At 40.6% G+C, this 18,389-nt stretch overlaps 1 protein-coding gene and 1 pseudogene across 1 annotated transcript; both read right to left on the bottom strand.

Annotated features, from left to right (window-relative positions):
* Positions 1–1,015: 1,015 nt before the first annotated feature.
* LOC140925714 (uncharacterized) lies at positions 1,016–7,169 on the bottom strand (annotated as a pseudogene).
* A 3,741-nt stretch (positions 7,170–10,910) lies between these two features.
* Positions 10,911–16,592, bottom strand: LOC140925713 (uncharacterized). Its single transcript, XM_073375610.1, has one exon. It carries the CDS (start codon positions 16,590–16,592, stop codon positions 10,911–10,913), a length of 5,682 nt encoding a protein of 1,893 aa, XP_073231711.1.
* Positions 16,593–18,389: the final 1,797 nt, after the last annotated feature.

The raw sequence follows: 18,389 nt of genomic DNA, 5'->3' as shown, positions 1-18,389 counted from the left end.
TAGCCATGGTGAAAAGCCTTTAGGATAAGTGCTAACCCCTCATTACGATTATGACATGACTGATCTGTTGTTCGCTCAACCAAATATTGGTCTCATTAAATTATGCGATTGTAGCTCAACAGAGGGAGCAGTAAGGCGGGTAACACTGTACTTGTTTTTCTAAAACAAGTCGTATCCGAAAGAAAATCAACACTTCTGTAGAACTGGCGAAACAGAGTACGAGTCCAGGGTGGATTAAATCAAGAACTTTGATCAGAATTTGTCCTGACAATTTCTAGAGCATCTTCACAGTGTTTTGTCTTTCCCTTAAAAGACAAGAACCAATTTACCTGCTCTTAAGATCCCAAAAGTTTTAACAGTCAGATTAACCAGGTTCATTTTTTCTAAATTATAGCAAACCCTAATAATGGGGCATGGCAGTGCTGCCTTTAGCAACGGCAAGACTTTTTAATATCACCTTTCATAGCAATCAGCTTAGTTGCTTTTGACTTGTTTTCTTTGACAGTAACAGGGTAACCAGCTACAAACAAATTTTATGGGTGAGAAATACTCGTACAAGCACGCTTTAATATTTACATCAAGCAAGCTGAACGGAAGATTTGAAAAAATTTTATTATTATTATTAATATTATTATTATTATTATTATTATTATTATTATTATTATTATCATCATCATTATCATCATCATCTGCAGTGTACAAGGTATGCAAATACGTAGAAAAAAGCCACTCAGATCGTAAGACGTAACCATGTTGCTCCTCAGGGATTCAACACTGAAAAAAGGATAACAAGCTAATCTGAACTGGTTTGAGCTGTAAAAATCATATAAAAAATCCTTAACTATTGCAAGCCTAACATTTAGATAATGAAAAGTTTGATACTAAAGCAATAGTAAAGCGTATACTATTACTGTTTCTCTTTTTCATTTTCCTTGTTTTATCCCTCCAGTCCGTACTACATCCTGAGCACTCGAAGGTTTAAGTTAGTCGCCTTGGTCTTAGTTCCGTTCACTTGTTATAAATTTATATAGTCGGAAAACATAATCAAAGCGTAAACAGCATTCATCACCGCCATGTTAGAAACTGACCAGGATTTGCGAAAACCAGCACACCAGCGACGAGCACCTCGTGGTTGTTGTAAAGTATAAAGAATGTCTGTTACAATTTCGAATTCTTCATCCTGTGACCACCAGTCCTGCAGGAAAGGTTTTCCTGAATCAAAATTCCAGACCTGTTCTACAAATAATCGAGGATAAACTTCAAGGACAAGTTGACGAACAGCGGTCAAGGATGGTTCTTTGTCTGACTTTGCAACTTCTGTTAACCTGAAACAACAGTCACAAGATGAAGGGTCGTAGGGAATAGTTACCTCACGCACCTCATATAACTTTGGGTCGATTCCAAGAAACTCAAGCAACTTCGAAGTTGGCTTTCCTAGAGGCATCTTGATTTTAGATACTGTGTCTGGTAACTGAGGAAAGGTGCAGGTCATGTCAGCAGTGTCGTCAATTTCCAACAGAGCCCACAGAGCAAGCAAATCTGTTATACATTGTTTGTTTTGACAGGGCCAGCAATCACACAAGTTGTAAATTCGAGTGGATACACAAAAGTACTTTCCTTTTCCAGTAAAAGCAGGTTCTTCATACCAAACAGAATTACCTGAGAACTGACGAAGGTCTACAACACATCCTTGTTCAACAGAAAACCATTTGTCAAGTCGTCCAAAAAATAAGAACTTGTCGTCTGGAGAAAATATTAAACTATAAAGTAAATCCCGCCCAGCTACATCAGTTGGTATTTCGAAAGGGCCGGCGACTGTTTTTCCTGTAACAGCATCAGGAAAGAAGATCCTGGGAGGGTGGCTTAGTGCACCTGCAATTAACTTCTTATCAGAAGTGACGGCAAAACTTCTTAGAAAGTAGTAATAATCATGAGAACTATTAAAAACCCTCTCCAATTGCCACTGATGAACTGACCAGATATTCTCACGGACAATGTCTGAGACACTTAAAGCTGATTTAAGAACATAGGGGGAGCAAGAGATAACAGCTATAGATGTCGAGTCAATAATGTGTTCGAGCGTGTTTATGACATCTCGTTCCAACGTCATCTCAAGAGGAAAACGGTGAGCCGCTAGCCGCAAGTCATAGAGTAGGGAAAAGCCATCCAATTTAATTCTTTCCTGCAGAAAAATATAAGACGTTAAGAACTTGTAAACCCCTTCCAGCGACGCATTGTCACCACATTGACACAAAAAATGAATTGCAAAACGAAGAATATAGTTCTGCAAATCACCATCAATCCATTCAGATGATAATGTTGGTGGTGGTTTACCTACAACAATGTAAAGAATGTCCAAAAAAATATTTTTGAGGTACTCATCTGCGGTCTTTTTATCAACGAAGAGCAGCCGAGCTTTACCTTCGTCTGATAACCACACAGGGATCAAATTGTGAAGGAAGGAGACTGTCCGATCAGAAGTTCGCTGAGCAACAAACTGTGAAACAGCGTTTATGACATCATACTTTTCAAAGACTGAATTCTCTCTTTTGAGAACGAAGGCGATAAATGATACAGGAAGCGGAGACGGTGCGGCCATGATACAGCCCAGGAGTTTCCTATAGAGATCGCGTCCTACCTTGTCAAATACTCGCTGGAAATTTTGCATGAAGAACTCGTTGATATCATCTGGAAAATCATTCAGCTGACTCATCTGCGTTACTTTACCTAAATGTGCCGGATCATGTAGCTCTTTTACAACGCAGAATGCGTACAAGAACAGTCCACCACATTTCTTTGTGACGTCTTCAACCGAGAAGGGGAGACGGGAGAAATTTATTTCCTTCTCTAAAAATCGTTGAATGTCTTTCTCGTGCTGTTGATAGAAGTTACCCTGATCAGTAACTCCTACGCACATCTTGATGCATGGTTTGTAGCTGCTCAATCTCCTCTCTATCTGGTCTTCAGGGCGACTGGTGATAAAGAACACAAGCCAGTCTGGTAGGCGGGGAAAGAGTTTCTTAATTACATTAAGAAAATCTTTACGAGACCCGTACTCTGTCTCATCTAAAGCGTCAATGATGACTAATCTGCGATTCGGAGGAGACCTGCACTTAGCTAAAGGCTCTTCTAGCAATTTCGCAAATAACTCATGAACTTCAAGATTGAATTCAGAATTAGTTATCAACTTTCTCACACCTTCTTCCCCCCCCCACTATGCTACTGTACTCACAACTACTGCATTTACAGAGATCACGTGCGAGAGTTCCAAGAAGACTCAAGGGATGATTTCTTCTTCTATCTTTATGACGGCAAAAATAAGCAGCGGCCAAACGTCCAGAATCCCTTTTACGCTGTGCCAGGGTTCCTGCTATAACACTTTTGCCAACACCAGCATCACCCAGGAGAACGTAAGCTCTGGAATCACCAGGATCACTGAACCATTTGTCAAAATCTTCAAACAGCCATTGCCTTGTATTTTCATGGCAACGCGCGGCAAAAAACCTGATGTCTGATTCACAATCGGCAAATTCTGCAAAATAATTACATAAGTAAATAAATAAACAAACAATCACTTTTGTTGCAAAGGTCTATTTGAAGACGTTCTTGCAAGTATTTAGAACACTAATAAAGTGAATATAAAATTCTAAAAATACGCCCTACCTCTTCTATTATTTTTCAAAGACTTTTTTAGTAGCTTACATTCAAAAGGGTTAAGACAAAAGAGAAAATTGGGTTTGAAATTAAAAATTAGCGACTAGAAATTCGTGACAACTTTTAAATTCCTACTGAACATGCCAACTTCATCACTTACGCAATAAACTCAAATGAAAAGGAAGATATCCTAAATAAATAAGATACCAGCTTATAGTTTCTGTATAAAATAATAAACAGTCCGTATACTGTATTTCATGCTGCAGCTCAGTGTTCACAGAAAACTATATCACTAAAAACTTACATTATGGCTGAAGTCGTTCAGTTCTCTTGGTATGGTTTATTGAAAATTGATGACAATTCCCAGATATTATCCGCCCCCCCCCCCCCTCCCCCACGCCCCGAAGGTCTTATTATAATTGTGTGAGGCTTTTTTGTTTTGAAAGTTAGGGGGTTAAATTCGAAGAAGCTTATGAACGGAGAGGATCATTTTAGGAATATTCCGGCCGAACTAATGTTAATCAATAGTTTTTCCAACCTCGAATTATTGGAGCTTCAGCGGAGCTCTGTTTTTCTTCCACTTGTGTTAATCGGAGTTGCACATCAGCGACGTGTGACTTCAGAGATTTAACACTTCCCTCGACTTCCACACACTCTGCACTGCGTTTTATGCCTGCCACTCTTTCTGGCGCAAAGAAAGTACAATTAATTTCATGATCAATTACCGTCTTGCAAACACCGTGCACACAAAAGGACACACTTAGTTTGAAAAACCAACTTAAAAAATCTTATTTTCTTACGATGTGGAGTGTTATGCTAGGGTTTAGGTTGGGTAATTAGGCAAAGTACCTACAACAGGGAGCAAATTTGTAAATAGATAAAGAGAGAAAGAAAGAAAAAAAACTAATCAGTTATGTTTTGCCGAGCACTTCTGAGAAATGAATTTTTGTCATACCATTGATCAGAAAGCAATAAATTATTTTCAATATAGGTTTGGTCTGAGCACCTTATCGTATCATTATCCTTACAGTTGACATCAGCCTTAATACAGATTGCCATGGTGATGACCAAAGGGATTAATTCAAGGCTAGGATAGAAGGCAGAGGGGAAGTACACTGTCATGCAGAGCTTTTTTGTTGGTGCCGTTTTCGATAAATACTGCAAAAAAACTACGCCAAAAATCATCAAAGAAATAGTTGTCGTTGAACAAAGGAAACTTGTGTCTCATCCTCAGAATTACGTTTCGTGGGTGGCACAGGATGCTTTCACGGCATCTTTTAAGTTGAGATACATAAAAAAACGCAACAGAATAGAAACAAACAAACAAAACAAAACTATGGTTTTGTCAAAATCACCTATATAATGAGGCCAGGAACGGAAAACAGTGGGATTGCTCAAAATATGCATAACAAGTGAAGCGGCCATCACACTAGCACAGCGACGCCAACTTTTTGCATTCTGTTGAGTATTGCTGCTATCTGCATAATCAGCGATTCCTTTGACAATCAGCCATTCAATCCCGCTGTCAAATGCCGCAGTGGAAACACCTGTAACCCAAAACACAGTTATGTAACTCTTCTATTTTCAGATGTAGGGAAGTGACTTAACAGAGGAAAGTTTTACTTCAGTTGACGGATGCAAGTGTCTGTCATACGTTTTCTAACATCATAACATGATGTTTGAATTTCAAACAAACAGTTGAACATTTTCTATCAGACACAACTACACATGTATTCAAGTGCCAGGTCAAGGCAACTAAAGTATTATTGTACTTAATTCCATTTTGAAGAATGTACTGAATAAAATGCCCACTATTTGTGCCTGGCATGGTCGTTTCCTGTGATCTCTTTCGGTACAGACACATACAGCAGTCAAGGTTTATTTTAGAGCGCAGCCTTGCGGGATTTCCGCAATTTGGAAAAAAATGCGGCATAAAATTTACGTTGCCGCGGGAGCAAAAAATATAGACCGAAGGATAAGTACTATTTTTTTTGAGATAAAGTCTTCGAAAACGTAACTGACAACAACACTGATTTGACGGCCGCTCTATAAACTTACTTTGAACTTTTATAGCCTCTTACTGTCTCAATTGCCTTTCTCTTCTTCGTCTGAGTCATTATTTCACCTGAAAAACATCCGGGATTCTGCAGTACTTCGAGCCCCCAGACTTTTTCAGTTGCCCAGAATGCTCCAAAATGGTGGCAAAGCTTCCCTTCCCCCTTCGTTGGACCCCCTTTCTTGAAAAAGGGCTCCCCTAAAATTACAGAAGGGAGTTCAGAACTCCAAACTTGTGAAATCCAGCCTTTCTAGGAAACAATTTTTTAATGAAAAAACTAAGATTTCCTACTCCCCCAAGAAACAAAAGTAAGGTGCAAGGGCCCACTGAGCACTGCAAGAGCACATCTCATCACTTGGTTCCCAGCGTCCTACAGTAACTACAAGCAATGTAAGGTCCCCTAACTGAGACAAAACTGTGAACAATGGTGAAACAGTGTTGAAAATAATTATGAACAATCTACACCCTCCTATGACTCCTATGCCCTTACTGGCCTAGTTTTTTGCTCTTAACAGACACTATGTACCAATTAACTCAGGCTAGTTACTTTAGCAATGAGTCAAGAAAGAGAATGACAGGAAGGGAGACTGTCACAAGAAGACAGCACCTCAGTGTGACCATTACATTCCCACTAAAGTTTCCTGAGTTTTTCGTACATTTTACGAGTCATTGCACTAAAGACTAGTGCACCCATATGCATATCAAGTAATATTAGGAAGTTGCTGCAATATGACACAAATATTGACAAACACCTTCGCCTTCCATCTCCACAGCCATTGCCATCAGGTTGCACTTAGCCAGTTGATCACGTCGACACTCAGCCTGGATCTGCTCTGGACCACTCAGAATTTCACCACAATGTACTTCAACTGCTTGACTTGCTTCGGGATTCTTCAAAGGAGCCTGCCAGCCATCAGCACAATTCTTTATGACATTAAGAAAATGTTTGCTGGCATAAGTTCTCAAGCCAGTTGATTGCTCTTGATCAGACATTACTACTTTGGATGTATAAGTTGATAATCTAGATGAGACAATGACATCTCCTAACTTTGTTTTCGCAGGATTAAGACCACTGCAGGCTCCTACAGATATAACTGCCTTGGGTCTTAGCACAGTGACAGCATTCTTCACAGAAATCAGAGAACCACCGGGAGCATCACTTCCACCATAGCACTTCAACAATGCAATTTTCACTTTCTCTTTTTGACTTTCATCCTCTTCCTCAAAGTAAACATAACCAAGGCCATCAAACCACCATCTGCATGGATTTTTAAGTTGCTGGTAACAAGGTAAGAACTCATCATCATTCTCAACTGTCAGCAACAGAATATCCATAGGTAATTCTGGTTTCTTGTGTGTTGTCTGAATACCACTAGAAGATGGGACATCATAAAGAAGCTGAGGTGGGTCTCCATAGTAATCCTTTGAACTGTTAGCAGCCTCTGATGACATATTTCATCCTCTAACCTATAAAAGTAGTCAATGAAAAGGGGGAAAATGAACACGTATTACTATTATTAGATGCATCAATATCAATATTTAATATTAATATTATTACACATAATTTTTGACTTCCTAACCAAATTAATTGCTTTAAAATACTCTGACTAATTAATGCCACATTAATTTAAAGCAAATAACATAAATACAAACTATGGTAATAATAAATTATATAATCATGGACTGTATGTATGTAATTTACTTTAAGTTAACATGGCAAGTTGGTCACAGTATTGAAATATTGGACTGAGTGTTGTCGCCTCAATTCCGTCCATAAGGATACAAGTAAACTAATGAAACAAACAATAAGACTCTCCCATCAATACTAAAATTAGGACTGCCAATAGCCAAGCTGATAGCTAAAGAATTTTGAAAATCGTTAATTATTAAGTTATTAGTTGTATAGTACCTTGGTAAGGTCTACATCTGTATTTTACTCAATGAACACCAGCTACAAAAAAGGCCAGTGACAGGGAAACTTATTGTGATGGTGTCACGAAATGTCAGTTGTTTTCTCAAGCTACCATGAATTTCATACCACTAAGAAATAAATTATAAAAGGGTACTGCCTCGGGAAAATAGTTACGGCATAATTTGTCTTACATTTTTAGAATCTGGACAAAAAGCACGTGAAATTATTCCCTAATTTCAGACGTCACCATTTGATTATGCAGTATTGTTTGTACAGATACATCTATGATTCGTAAAGAAATTTATTCAATGAAATACTCCCGGGGGTGGTACTCCCTTATATAAGCCATATAGGTCTGTGCTGAGCCAGAGGGTGTGGGTTTAGCCCCATTTCGGTCTGAAAACGGGTATAGGCTTTAAACAGTTTGGTCTGGAATCGGATGTGGTTTTCGAAGGGAACTACAGGAATGCATGAACGTATTTGGCATTTCAATTCCAAATGAAAAAGAAAGAAAGATATGTGAATTCAAAATGGACTTGTTGGAGTTCCAATCTAAGTTATTTCATGTCTGAAAATGGGTGTGGAAAATGACATTTTTTTGGTCTGAAAAGAGTTCCTGATTTGGAGAAACAGGAGACACATCCCCACTAAGAATTCCCAAGAGCGATCCCCTACTGGGGGAAATACTGATACTTTCTTATCTGGTACTGGCAACAATTAACAATTATTGAATTCCGCTTTCGTATTATCTGAAGAATATTATTATAAAGATCGAGGAGAGACCGAGGCGGATAACACCTTCCGAAATCTCCATAATTCTTCAAATAATTCGAAAGCCAAATTCAATAATTGTTTTATAATTCATTCAAAATAATTATTCCTAAATTCAAAACAAGCTAAAACATGCTTACCTCCATCGATGTTAAGTTCATCTTCAATAGAGTTTATCAGCAAGTTTAGAAAATAAAGGGTTGTTTAGTTCTGCAAAATATTCTCCAAATAGCAGATGTCGTCCGTTGAGTTATCTTCTTGCTGTTCTCAAGCGCGGATCCACGCACGTTTCCACCGTTTTATGGAAATCGGTCAGATTTTTCATAATAAATCGATTTTTCATATTAAAAAATAATTAAAAAAAAAACTTTCCAAGTTGCAAGGCTTTATTCGAGTAGAATGGAACTCGCCAATATCCTATCTTAATCATTCAGAAACCCAGGAAAGGGGATTTTAAGGAGTTAAAATCACCCAGACCTCCCTGAAGCTTACGCCTAAGGCGCTGGTTTAGGAAATTGGTTCAGTATTTATCCTAGCTCTGCGCCTCGTACTTGCTATGTTTTTAGCCAATATTTGGCCTATTTCTTCCCCATAAAACAAATGAAAATGTTCTGGCATTTTGTACTCATTACCAAAACACCTCAACCTTGTCCACAGGTCTTCTTGGTTAACTGTTCAATATTTTGGTAATTTTCTGCACAATTGACGTCATTTTTCACATATCGCAAAATTCTTCCAAATTTGGTCGACATTAGCTAGTTATGGTGAATTATGATGAATTATGCGTGGGATTTTAGCCAATCAGAAACGGAGAAATATTTTGAATGAATAATAACATAAATTATGTCGAGATTTTTGCTCAAAGTATCCAAAGATCATGCTCTATTTTAGGAGCTTTCATACACTATACATTCTCTCTTACGTGCTTGCGCTAAAACCAGAATTTTACAATAAAAGCGACACGAAAAGGGAGGGTGATCTCAAGTTAGTAGGGAACTTAAGATGGAGACGTTTTCGGGGCGACGGCAACTTCAACCGGACGGGACGTCATGATTTTTGCAATATTGTCCATGCTCTTACTCACCACATTGCCGTCGTGCTCCCGTCGGCGAAGTGAAACTGGTCTGTTTTGCGTTGAGGCGAGAACGTGAGTATTTAACTTTCATTTCAATCAGGTTTGCTACGTTTAGCAACCAGAATTTTGTAGATTATCGTTCTTAAATTGTCCTTGTTTGAGTCACATTTCAAGCTCGATTTCCAACCTCTGTTATCTAAACTTACATCTTTATAATGTTTCTATGTTTCATGTCACAGAGTCAAGATCCAGTCTGATCCAATATGGCAAACAGCAAACCGTAAGTGAGCTTTACATGGACAAAATTGTCCTACGAGCCAAATGAAAGTATCCAGACAAATAGTGTGAACTCCGCTATTTTAATTGTGTGTTTTTAGCTCACTTCTTTCTTTAGAGTATCGTATATATGAAACGTATTGAAAATTGTTTAGAATAGTACGTAATACCACGTACCAACGTGGGAATACTGAAATAAAGTTGTTGTTGTTGCGTGCAAGCCAATAAGCATTAATTCTCTTAATTCTTTATGTGACGCCATATTTTCCTCTTCGGTAGTCTTCCAAGGCGCCGTCCTTCTTAATGTTCGAATTTTGGAGGAAAGCGACGGCTGCCTCTGTTCCAGGCTTGCTCTGCCAGTCCGGTCGCCGTCGCCCCGAAAACGTCTCTATCTTAAGTTCCCTAGTATGTAAGCGACGGCGCGCCCTCAAATATATAAACATAAGCTTTCAATCATATTCAAGGTCGCTTCATGAGCGCATATAATTTTGCAAAATTCTCGTAAACAGCTGGTGAACAACCAGCTCTACCTGCGACCACTTTTATGGGTTCCCGAGGTGGTCACCTACGAGATCTTTTGACTGCATAAGCTGTCACAACGGAGAGGATCTGACGGACTCTTCAGGAAGTTGTGAAGCCATTTTTATAGTAGCCTCATCTTCTCTTTCAGCATGTTCAGTGGTTCCAAAACATCCTGCACTCAGGGAATGCTGAGTGCGTTATGAGTAACATATCTACAAGATAAAAACACTTTTTGTAATAGGAAGATCAGGTCAGTCGATGGAACCGAAAACAGTTTGGTTGAAACACTACACACTTTCCTTAGATCGCCCCATGATGATGAAAATGCTGGCCTAGGATGCTGGTCAGCAGATCCACTCCTAACGAAAGAATTGAGGCTTATTGGTCATAGCTGGTGAAGGATTGTCCTCGTTGGTGGATCAATGTTTTTTAAAGATTCGTCAGATTTAGGACTATTTAATGGTGTTAAGGAAGCGATGGAATACAAACTTGAACGCTTGAACACAACTTTAATCCGCTCGATTTACAATACACACCGATTTACAACAGGTTGATGTACTGCCCTGGAACCCGACTTACAACAAATCTACGAGCGACTAGCAAGGAAGTCACGTGACGTGTTATCTACATAATTTATTCTACTCTCACAGGTCCAGTCTCGCGGGGCTTTTAATGACCCGAGTACGAGTACGACGATGGGCCGTAACATTCTCCCCACCTTGTCCTCCTTCGGGGAGGACAACTCTCTTCTTAGGCTTACGAATAGGTACACTTTTAACATTAACAGAGTTCGCTCGCGGCTTCTCCCCACCGTCAACAGGAACATCAGCTTCACGGGTAACTTGTGGGGCCGCTGCATCAATTTCCAATCTGTGTAAGCGTTGAACAGGCCTGTTGAATACACCCTTCTGTGCTTTCACGGTAGCCGTTCGCACGAGTCCGTCCTTACCAGGATGAACCTTTTCCACCCTGGCCATTGGCCCCTTGGTACGCGATACATTATCATCTGAGACCAATACGATATCACCTTCTCGAATAGAGGGGTTTTCCTCTTGCCATTTACTTCTCACGGACAGAAGGTGCAGATATTCTCGTTGCCAACGTTTCCAATAGTGGTTAAGTAGTCTCTGTAGGTAAAGATACCTTTCGACAGTTCTTTTACTAGACTCCTCCAAGTTTTCTTCTTTACTCTCAGGTAACTGGTTAATTGGTCTACCAATTGCAAGATGAGCAGGTGTAACCGGCAAAGGGTCTCTGCAATCATCGCTCACTGCCGTTAATGGTCGCGAGTTGATGATGCCTTCAATTCGAATTAATAATGTGTTCAACTCAGAAAAGGTGAGAAGTGCCTTTCCAAGCACTTTACGCAATGATTCTTTGATTGCTCTGAAAAATCGTTCCCACCATCCGCCTCGCCATGGTGAACGCTCGGTGATGAATTTCCACGTAATCCCTTTCGACGAGAGCTCAGAATTAATTCGATTTCGATCCAATGTATCCCACACCGTTCGACTTTGAGTACTAGGATCATACAATTTCTGGATTTCCTTGCTTGCAGCCTTAAAGGTTTTTGCGTTGTCGGACCACACTGTATGGCAAAGACCTCTGCGGCTTGTCATGCGACTAAAGGCTTGTAGAAACTCATCAGTGGTAAGGCTGTGTGTTAGTTCCAAGTGAATCATACGAGATGATGCGCATGTGAATAGACAAACGTACACTTTCTGTATGGTTGAACCTTCTTTTACATAGAGAGGTCCTGCGAAGTCAGTTCCAACATGCGCGAAAGCTGGTGAACATGAAACTCTCTCTTCCGGCAATGGGCCCATTTTCTGCGCGCAAGGTCCAACTCGCTGTTTTTGGCAAGCCACGCATCTTCTGATAACACGTTTGACTTCTCGTCTCCCTTTGGTCAGCCAAATTTTCTGTCTTAAGGTTGACAGTATGCCTTCTGGGCCCGCATGTAACATGATCTTGTGTAGGTCTAGTACCATCTTTGCGACTTCGGGATGTCCGTGAGGCAATATTACTTGATGCTTGGTCTGTTCAAGTAGATCAGCAAACTGCAGTCGGCCACCAACTCTTATAACCTGATCCTCTCTGTCATAATACGGGTCTAGTTTGAGAAGGCGACTGTTCTTGGGAAGAGTTTGTCCGGACTTTAGCAACTGGTAATCTTCTTTATAGACCTCTTCCTGTACCCACTTACAACACTTAAGCTCTGCCTTCTTCACTTCTTCTGCCGACAGTTCACTTTCAGAAGACTTACATTTAGTCTTGAACAACTTGACTGCTCTCAGTACATAAGCGGTTACTCGAATCAACTTTAACCATGTCCCGTAACGCGACATATCAATTAACGGCTCTCTAACGACTGCTGTACAACCATGAGCAATTTTCCTTTCCTCTTCGCATACTTCAGAGGAGACAGTACCACCTTGGGGCTGAACGGGTAAAGGTTTGTCACTCGAAGACAGCCACCGAGGTCCATTCCACCATAAGATATTGGCAATCATATCATCACAGCTCAACCCACGCGTCAACAAATCTGCAGGATTCTCCTTACTAGCACAGTACCTCCAACACTCAGGATCCCACGTGGACTGTATTTCTGCCACTCGATTCGCCACGAATGGTTTCCAACGAGAACTCTGACCTTTTACCCAATGCAGTGCCACCATACTATCAGTCCAACACACAACACTAGTCACTTCCATAGGCAAAGTGTCTACAACAAACTTCAACAACCTGGCATTTACAACTGCAGCTAAAAGTTCCAGTCTGGGTAGTGACACTTTCTTGATAGGTGCAACTCGGGACTTTGATATTACCAGCTGCGAGGATACATGACCTTGCTTGTCTGCTATTCTGATGTAAACTGCTGCTCCGTACGCTTTAGGAGAGGCATCTCCAAAACCATGTAGCTCTATCTTAGACTCTTGCGTGATGCCATTTCCGAAGCATCGGGGTATGGTCACACCTTTCAGTTGCAACAACTCTGACTTCCAATGTAGCCACTTTGCTTTAATTTCACTGTCCAAAGGGTCATCCCACAATAATCCTTTTAACCACAGTTCTTGGAAGAGGATTTTGGCTCTGACAGTGAAAGGAGATATCAACCCTAAAGGGTCAAATATTTTCGACGCTAGACTAAGCAGGCTTCTCTTTGTCATTGGATCCGGAGATAAGACAATTCCACCCGGTGCAAGAAATCGGAAGTGGTCAGAGGTCAAATCCCATGAGACTCCAAGCGCTTTAAGGGGTTCACTCGACTCAAACTCCACCAGTGACGATGAGGCTCTTTTGGCTGGGGCAATAGCATCCATTACGAGCTGTGAGTTACTTGCCCACTTTGTCAAGTTAAACGCCGCTTTACACATGATCTCTGACATGTCTCGTTGAAGTTTCACAGTCGAGTCCACCGTATCGGCTCCTGTTAGGACGTCATCCACATACATGTTTTGTAGAATTTCTTGGACTGCATTTGGGAACAGTTCTGCGTATTTTTTTGCATGAGCATGGACCGTCGAAATAGCAAGGAATGGACTTGAGTTCACACCAAATGTCAGTCTTTGCATTCTATAAACTTTGGGTGTTTCGTTAGACTGTAAATCTCTCCACAGGTAGCGGTGAACGTCTCGATCCTCTGGCGCTAGCTTGACCTGAAGAAACATCTTTTCAATATCTGCTATGAGACCAATTCTGTTTGTTCGAAATCGAATGAGTACAGATGCAAGGTTGGGCTGTAAAGCAGGACCGGGAAGGACACAATCGTTGAGAGAAACACCATCTCCTTCTCGCGCGGAAGCATCAAACACGATTCTGCACTTAGTCGTCGTTTTGTCATCACGGAACACAGCATGATGCGGCAGGTAGCGTACATTTCTATCTTCATCATTCTCGTTAGGCACTACCTCTGCAAATCCTTTCTCTACATATTCATTGATTGCAGAATTGTAAGCTTTAGCTTTCACAGGGTTATGTCTTAACCTTCTTTCGATGCTTTCCAGACGTCTAACAGCTTGCATGTAGTTACTTTCCAGTTTAGGAGGGTCACGTTTCCACGGTATTCGTACTTCATAGTTCTTTCCGTCAAATTTCAATCCTCTATTGAAGTCAGCAACAGCAAATTCCTCCTCCCGGGAAACAACAGTGTTTTCAGTCTCAGCGATGCCAATAGATTCCAGTTCCCAGAATCTTTTCAAGCTTTTAGTGAGTCCACTGTTTTCTACAACGGTAAGCATGGATGTGGTATACCTTGAGTAACGGTTTACTTGTCCGGTAAGAATCCACCCGAGATGAGATTCAACAGCAACAAGTGACTCAGATGAACTACCTTTCTTGTACAACCCAGTTACGAACGAGTAGTAAAAGTCTGCAACAATAAGGACGTCTACTTGGACGGAATCGCGAGGGTAGGAATCTGCGAGAGTTAAACCTTGAAGATGAGAGTTCTTACGAAAGTCTAACTGCACTGGCCCGAGGGGGTTACAAATCTTGGGAATAGCAAGGGCCTCCATCTCCACCTTGGAATCTCCTTTCATTGGCGAAAGTGCAAATTTAACTCTCTGCAATCTCTTGGTTTCACTAGTTGTTCCACCGAGCATTGTAACACTTAATAACTCTGAAGGACCTTGCAAGCCAAGGGACTCTGCAATGTTCTTGCGCACATATGAACGTTGACTACCAGAGTCTAGCAAAACACGGACTTTCATTTCTTGACCATTGACAGTTAACCTCGCCAGCGCTGTCTGTAGCAGTGTTTCCTTCAAGGGCAATGCCGGTTTAGCTGACGCTAACCCACTTAAACTGATGTTGGAAGGCTGCTGGGGTGTAGCCACTAACTGCTGACCATGTAACAATTTATGATGACGGCGGCCACAATTTGCCACAGAACACTTAGGTTGGCGACAAATCTTGGAAAAGTGCTTGTGGTTGCTGGGCTTTAAACAATTGAAACACAGTTTATTCTCTTGAACTAGCTTCCACCTGTCATCTAGTGACTTGTCATTGAAAACTGGGCAATTTGGCGACTCGTGACCTGCCTTACAGAAATTGCAGCTTGGACCAGTTAGCTCGCGTGCCTCACCAAGTAATGCAGAGGCTGTATACGCTCCATCCTCACCACCCATTCGAGGAAATGAAGGCTTTCTTCTGTTATCTCTACCCTTATCAGAACTGCGATTGCTTTGGGTATTGTTCACATTACAACCTCTCTCCCCCGCCTCTTTGGATACAACTTGGCGGTTTAGAAATTTGAAAAACAACTCAAGATCTATTTTATCCTCTTGAGTGTCTGCAAGCTCCAACTCCCATTTTTCTAGTAACTGAGGTGGCAACTTGGTCTCAAAGATGGGTAACAAAATACAACCATGACTCGTTGGATCTTCACCAAGCGCTTCTAAGGCTCTGGTTCTATTCATAAATGTGTCATAAAGATCTCTAAGGGCGGATGCGCTGACCGCCGACTTAGCATCCATCTGGATGACAGATTTCACAAGGGATGAGATTATCATACGTTTTCTTCCATACCTGTGTTGGAGGCAATGGACCGCTGCTTGATAATTTGCTCCAGTTACTTCAAATCCTTCTATTGTTTGTAAAGCATTACCAGTAAGCACTGAGCGTAGGTAAGTAAACTTCTGTACCTTGGGTAAGTCATCATTGTTATGCACTGCGGCTTCAAACTGGTCCCAGAAGTTTTGAAATTTCAACACATCCCCATTAAACTTTGGCAGTTCAATCCTGGGCAATTTAAGACTTGAAGATTGACGACTGTCAGTATGTGTATTTTCTTTTGAAGACTGATGATCTTCCACTTTGGAATCCTTTTGGAGGTATTCATGAGCAACATCGATAGCTTTATCCACCACACGTAAAAGGTCTCCCCATTTGCGAAGTTCTTCTTCTATCATATCCTCCGCGATCAGCGCGACTATTTCATTTCTCAGCTGAAGATATTTCTCTCTATGCACGGTAAGTCTTTCAATTCTCAGCTTTACTTTCACTTTGTTACTGGTACTTTGACTAAGCTCCGAAATTTCCCGAATCAGCCCGTCCATATCTATTTGCAAGGCTTTGGCTTTGCGTCTGATCGAATTAATCTGTTGAATTTCTACTTCACTCGAAGACTCCGCTGACTCAGCAAGATTCATTTCTTCCTTCGACTCTGGTTTGACAACATTTGACTTTGAATCGTCTAGCAACCTTTCAATCAAGACCTTCTTTTTTCCAGTAGTTGGTAATCCTTTTTCTTGAAGCAGCTTTCGCAGCTGATCAACTGTAAGTTGCGATAAATCATCATTTTCGGTCTTTGGACTGGCGGCCATCTTATCGCCCACGTGGTGATGACCTTGCGAAGAATTACAAATTTACTGTTCAAATGTCACCTTGTATCCGGCTGTGAAGGACCATGTTAAGGAAGCGATGGAATACAAACTTGAACGCTTGAACACAACTTTAATCCGCTCGATTTACAATACACACCGATTTACAACAGGTTGATGTACTGCCCTGGAACCCGACTTACAACAAATCTACGAGCGACTAGCAAGGAAGTCACGTGACGTGTTATCTACATAATTTATTCTACTCTCACAGGTCCAGTCTCGCGGGGCTTTTAATGACCCGAGTACGAGTACGACGATGGGCCGTAACAAATGGTTCGGATTCTGTTCACCAGGAATGTATTCGATTTTGCTTCACGCAAATCTTAAGAGATGAGCTTCAGCAAGTTGCTGAAATGTGGAATCAGCTAACAGCATCAAGCAAGTTTGAAAACAGCAGGGGTCCTAGAGGAATAAATCAACGATATGCACTGAAGATTTTAGTAAAGAGTTTGCCTTGACAGTAATGAATTCATGATCACTTGGTCTGCTTCCACTTCATGATGTCAAGGAAGGACTTGAACTCTATATGACGTTGATCAAAGGAGTAGAAAAATTGACATTTGATAGTCTGTTCGGATATCACGTTATTGCAAGGAAATAGTTGCAAACTTTCCAACAGCTTTTATTATTTCTAGGCTATTAATGGTAAACAACACACCAAGCTTAATAGTATTAAGGGTAAACAGTTATTAAAGATCTCTTAAAAAAGGAGCAGCTTCATGACTAACATAAAACATATCTAACACACTATATGTAGTACATGATTGTACACTGTATGTGCAACATGCAACGCGCAGATGTAAGATCTTCAACTCAACAAAGGTAGTTTACTGTTTACCTTGTGGAAAATGAACTCTAAGGCCTGTTAATTTGAACATTAGCCATTTTAAAATGTACGTCTGCCACCCTTCCTCGAGTTCTTCAGCTTTGCAGACGGGAATGACGTCTGCTCTGTCTTGTCTTGTGTAGCGCATTTATAACAGCACCAAAATTCATTTGGCAAAGCACAAATCTTAAGAGAAATCAGAGTGAAAAGTCAACAGTGAAACAAATTCAACAAAAGGTACAAAACAAGCGGTTGAACTAAGATAAGGTTGACCATCAGAACTAAAGGCAGAGCTGTAAACATTTTCTAAACGATTTTCTATGATTTACCTCTGCTACTCGGTCAAAAGTACTTGTAAAAGGCCTTATTTATGTATTAGGAATAAAATATAACTCCAACCCCAAGTCATAAGAAAAAAACCTTGGAACGCAAGAGAAAAACAAACGATCCTCTGCATAAACGTTAATCTGGGAATGGTCTCAATTTTTTGGTTGTAGCTAACCACAAACAAAAGAGGAAAGCCAAAGCTTAGATTCTATTCTTCTCAGCTTTGACAGTACTCTTTTGATTATGTTGATATTAACCAGCGTGTAATATAATCATACGCTTGTAATAGTTATAATAAAGTTAAACAATGTCCATTTCCCAGTTATTCCGGTTAAGAATATTCATGAAGTCTTCCCTAAATTCTACGTAGTTAGCAAATGTTGAAGGAATCTCCAGAAGCGGTCCACAAGTGTAGGCAATAGGTCTTGATTAAGCTACACCCTCACACTAAAAAAACCAACCTCTATCTTCTTGCCAACCACGATCATTCCATGCCGGCGATTGTAAATCGCGAAAAACGTACTAGTTTTTTGCATGTCCATGCCTCTAACAAACCGTTGCAAAAACTTAAATGCATCTCTTTC

The sequence above is a fragment of the Porites lutea genome, chromosome 2 (assembly GCF_958299795.1).
Source record: "Porites lutea chromosome 2, jaPorLute2.1, whole genome shotgun sequence".
In the NCBI taxonomy this organism is placed as follows: Eukaryota; Metazoa; Cnidaria; class Anthozoa; order Scleractinia; family Poritidae; genus Porites; species Porites lutea.
This window is presented reverse-complemented; position numbering and strand designations above follow the sequence as displayed.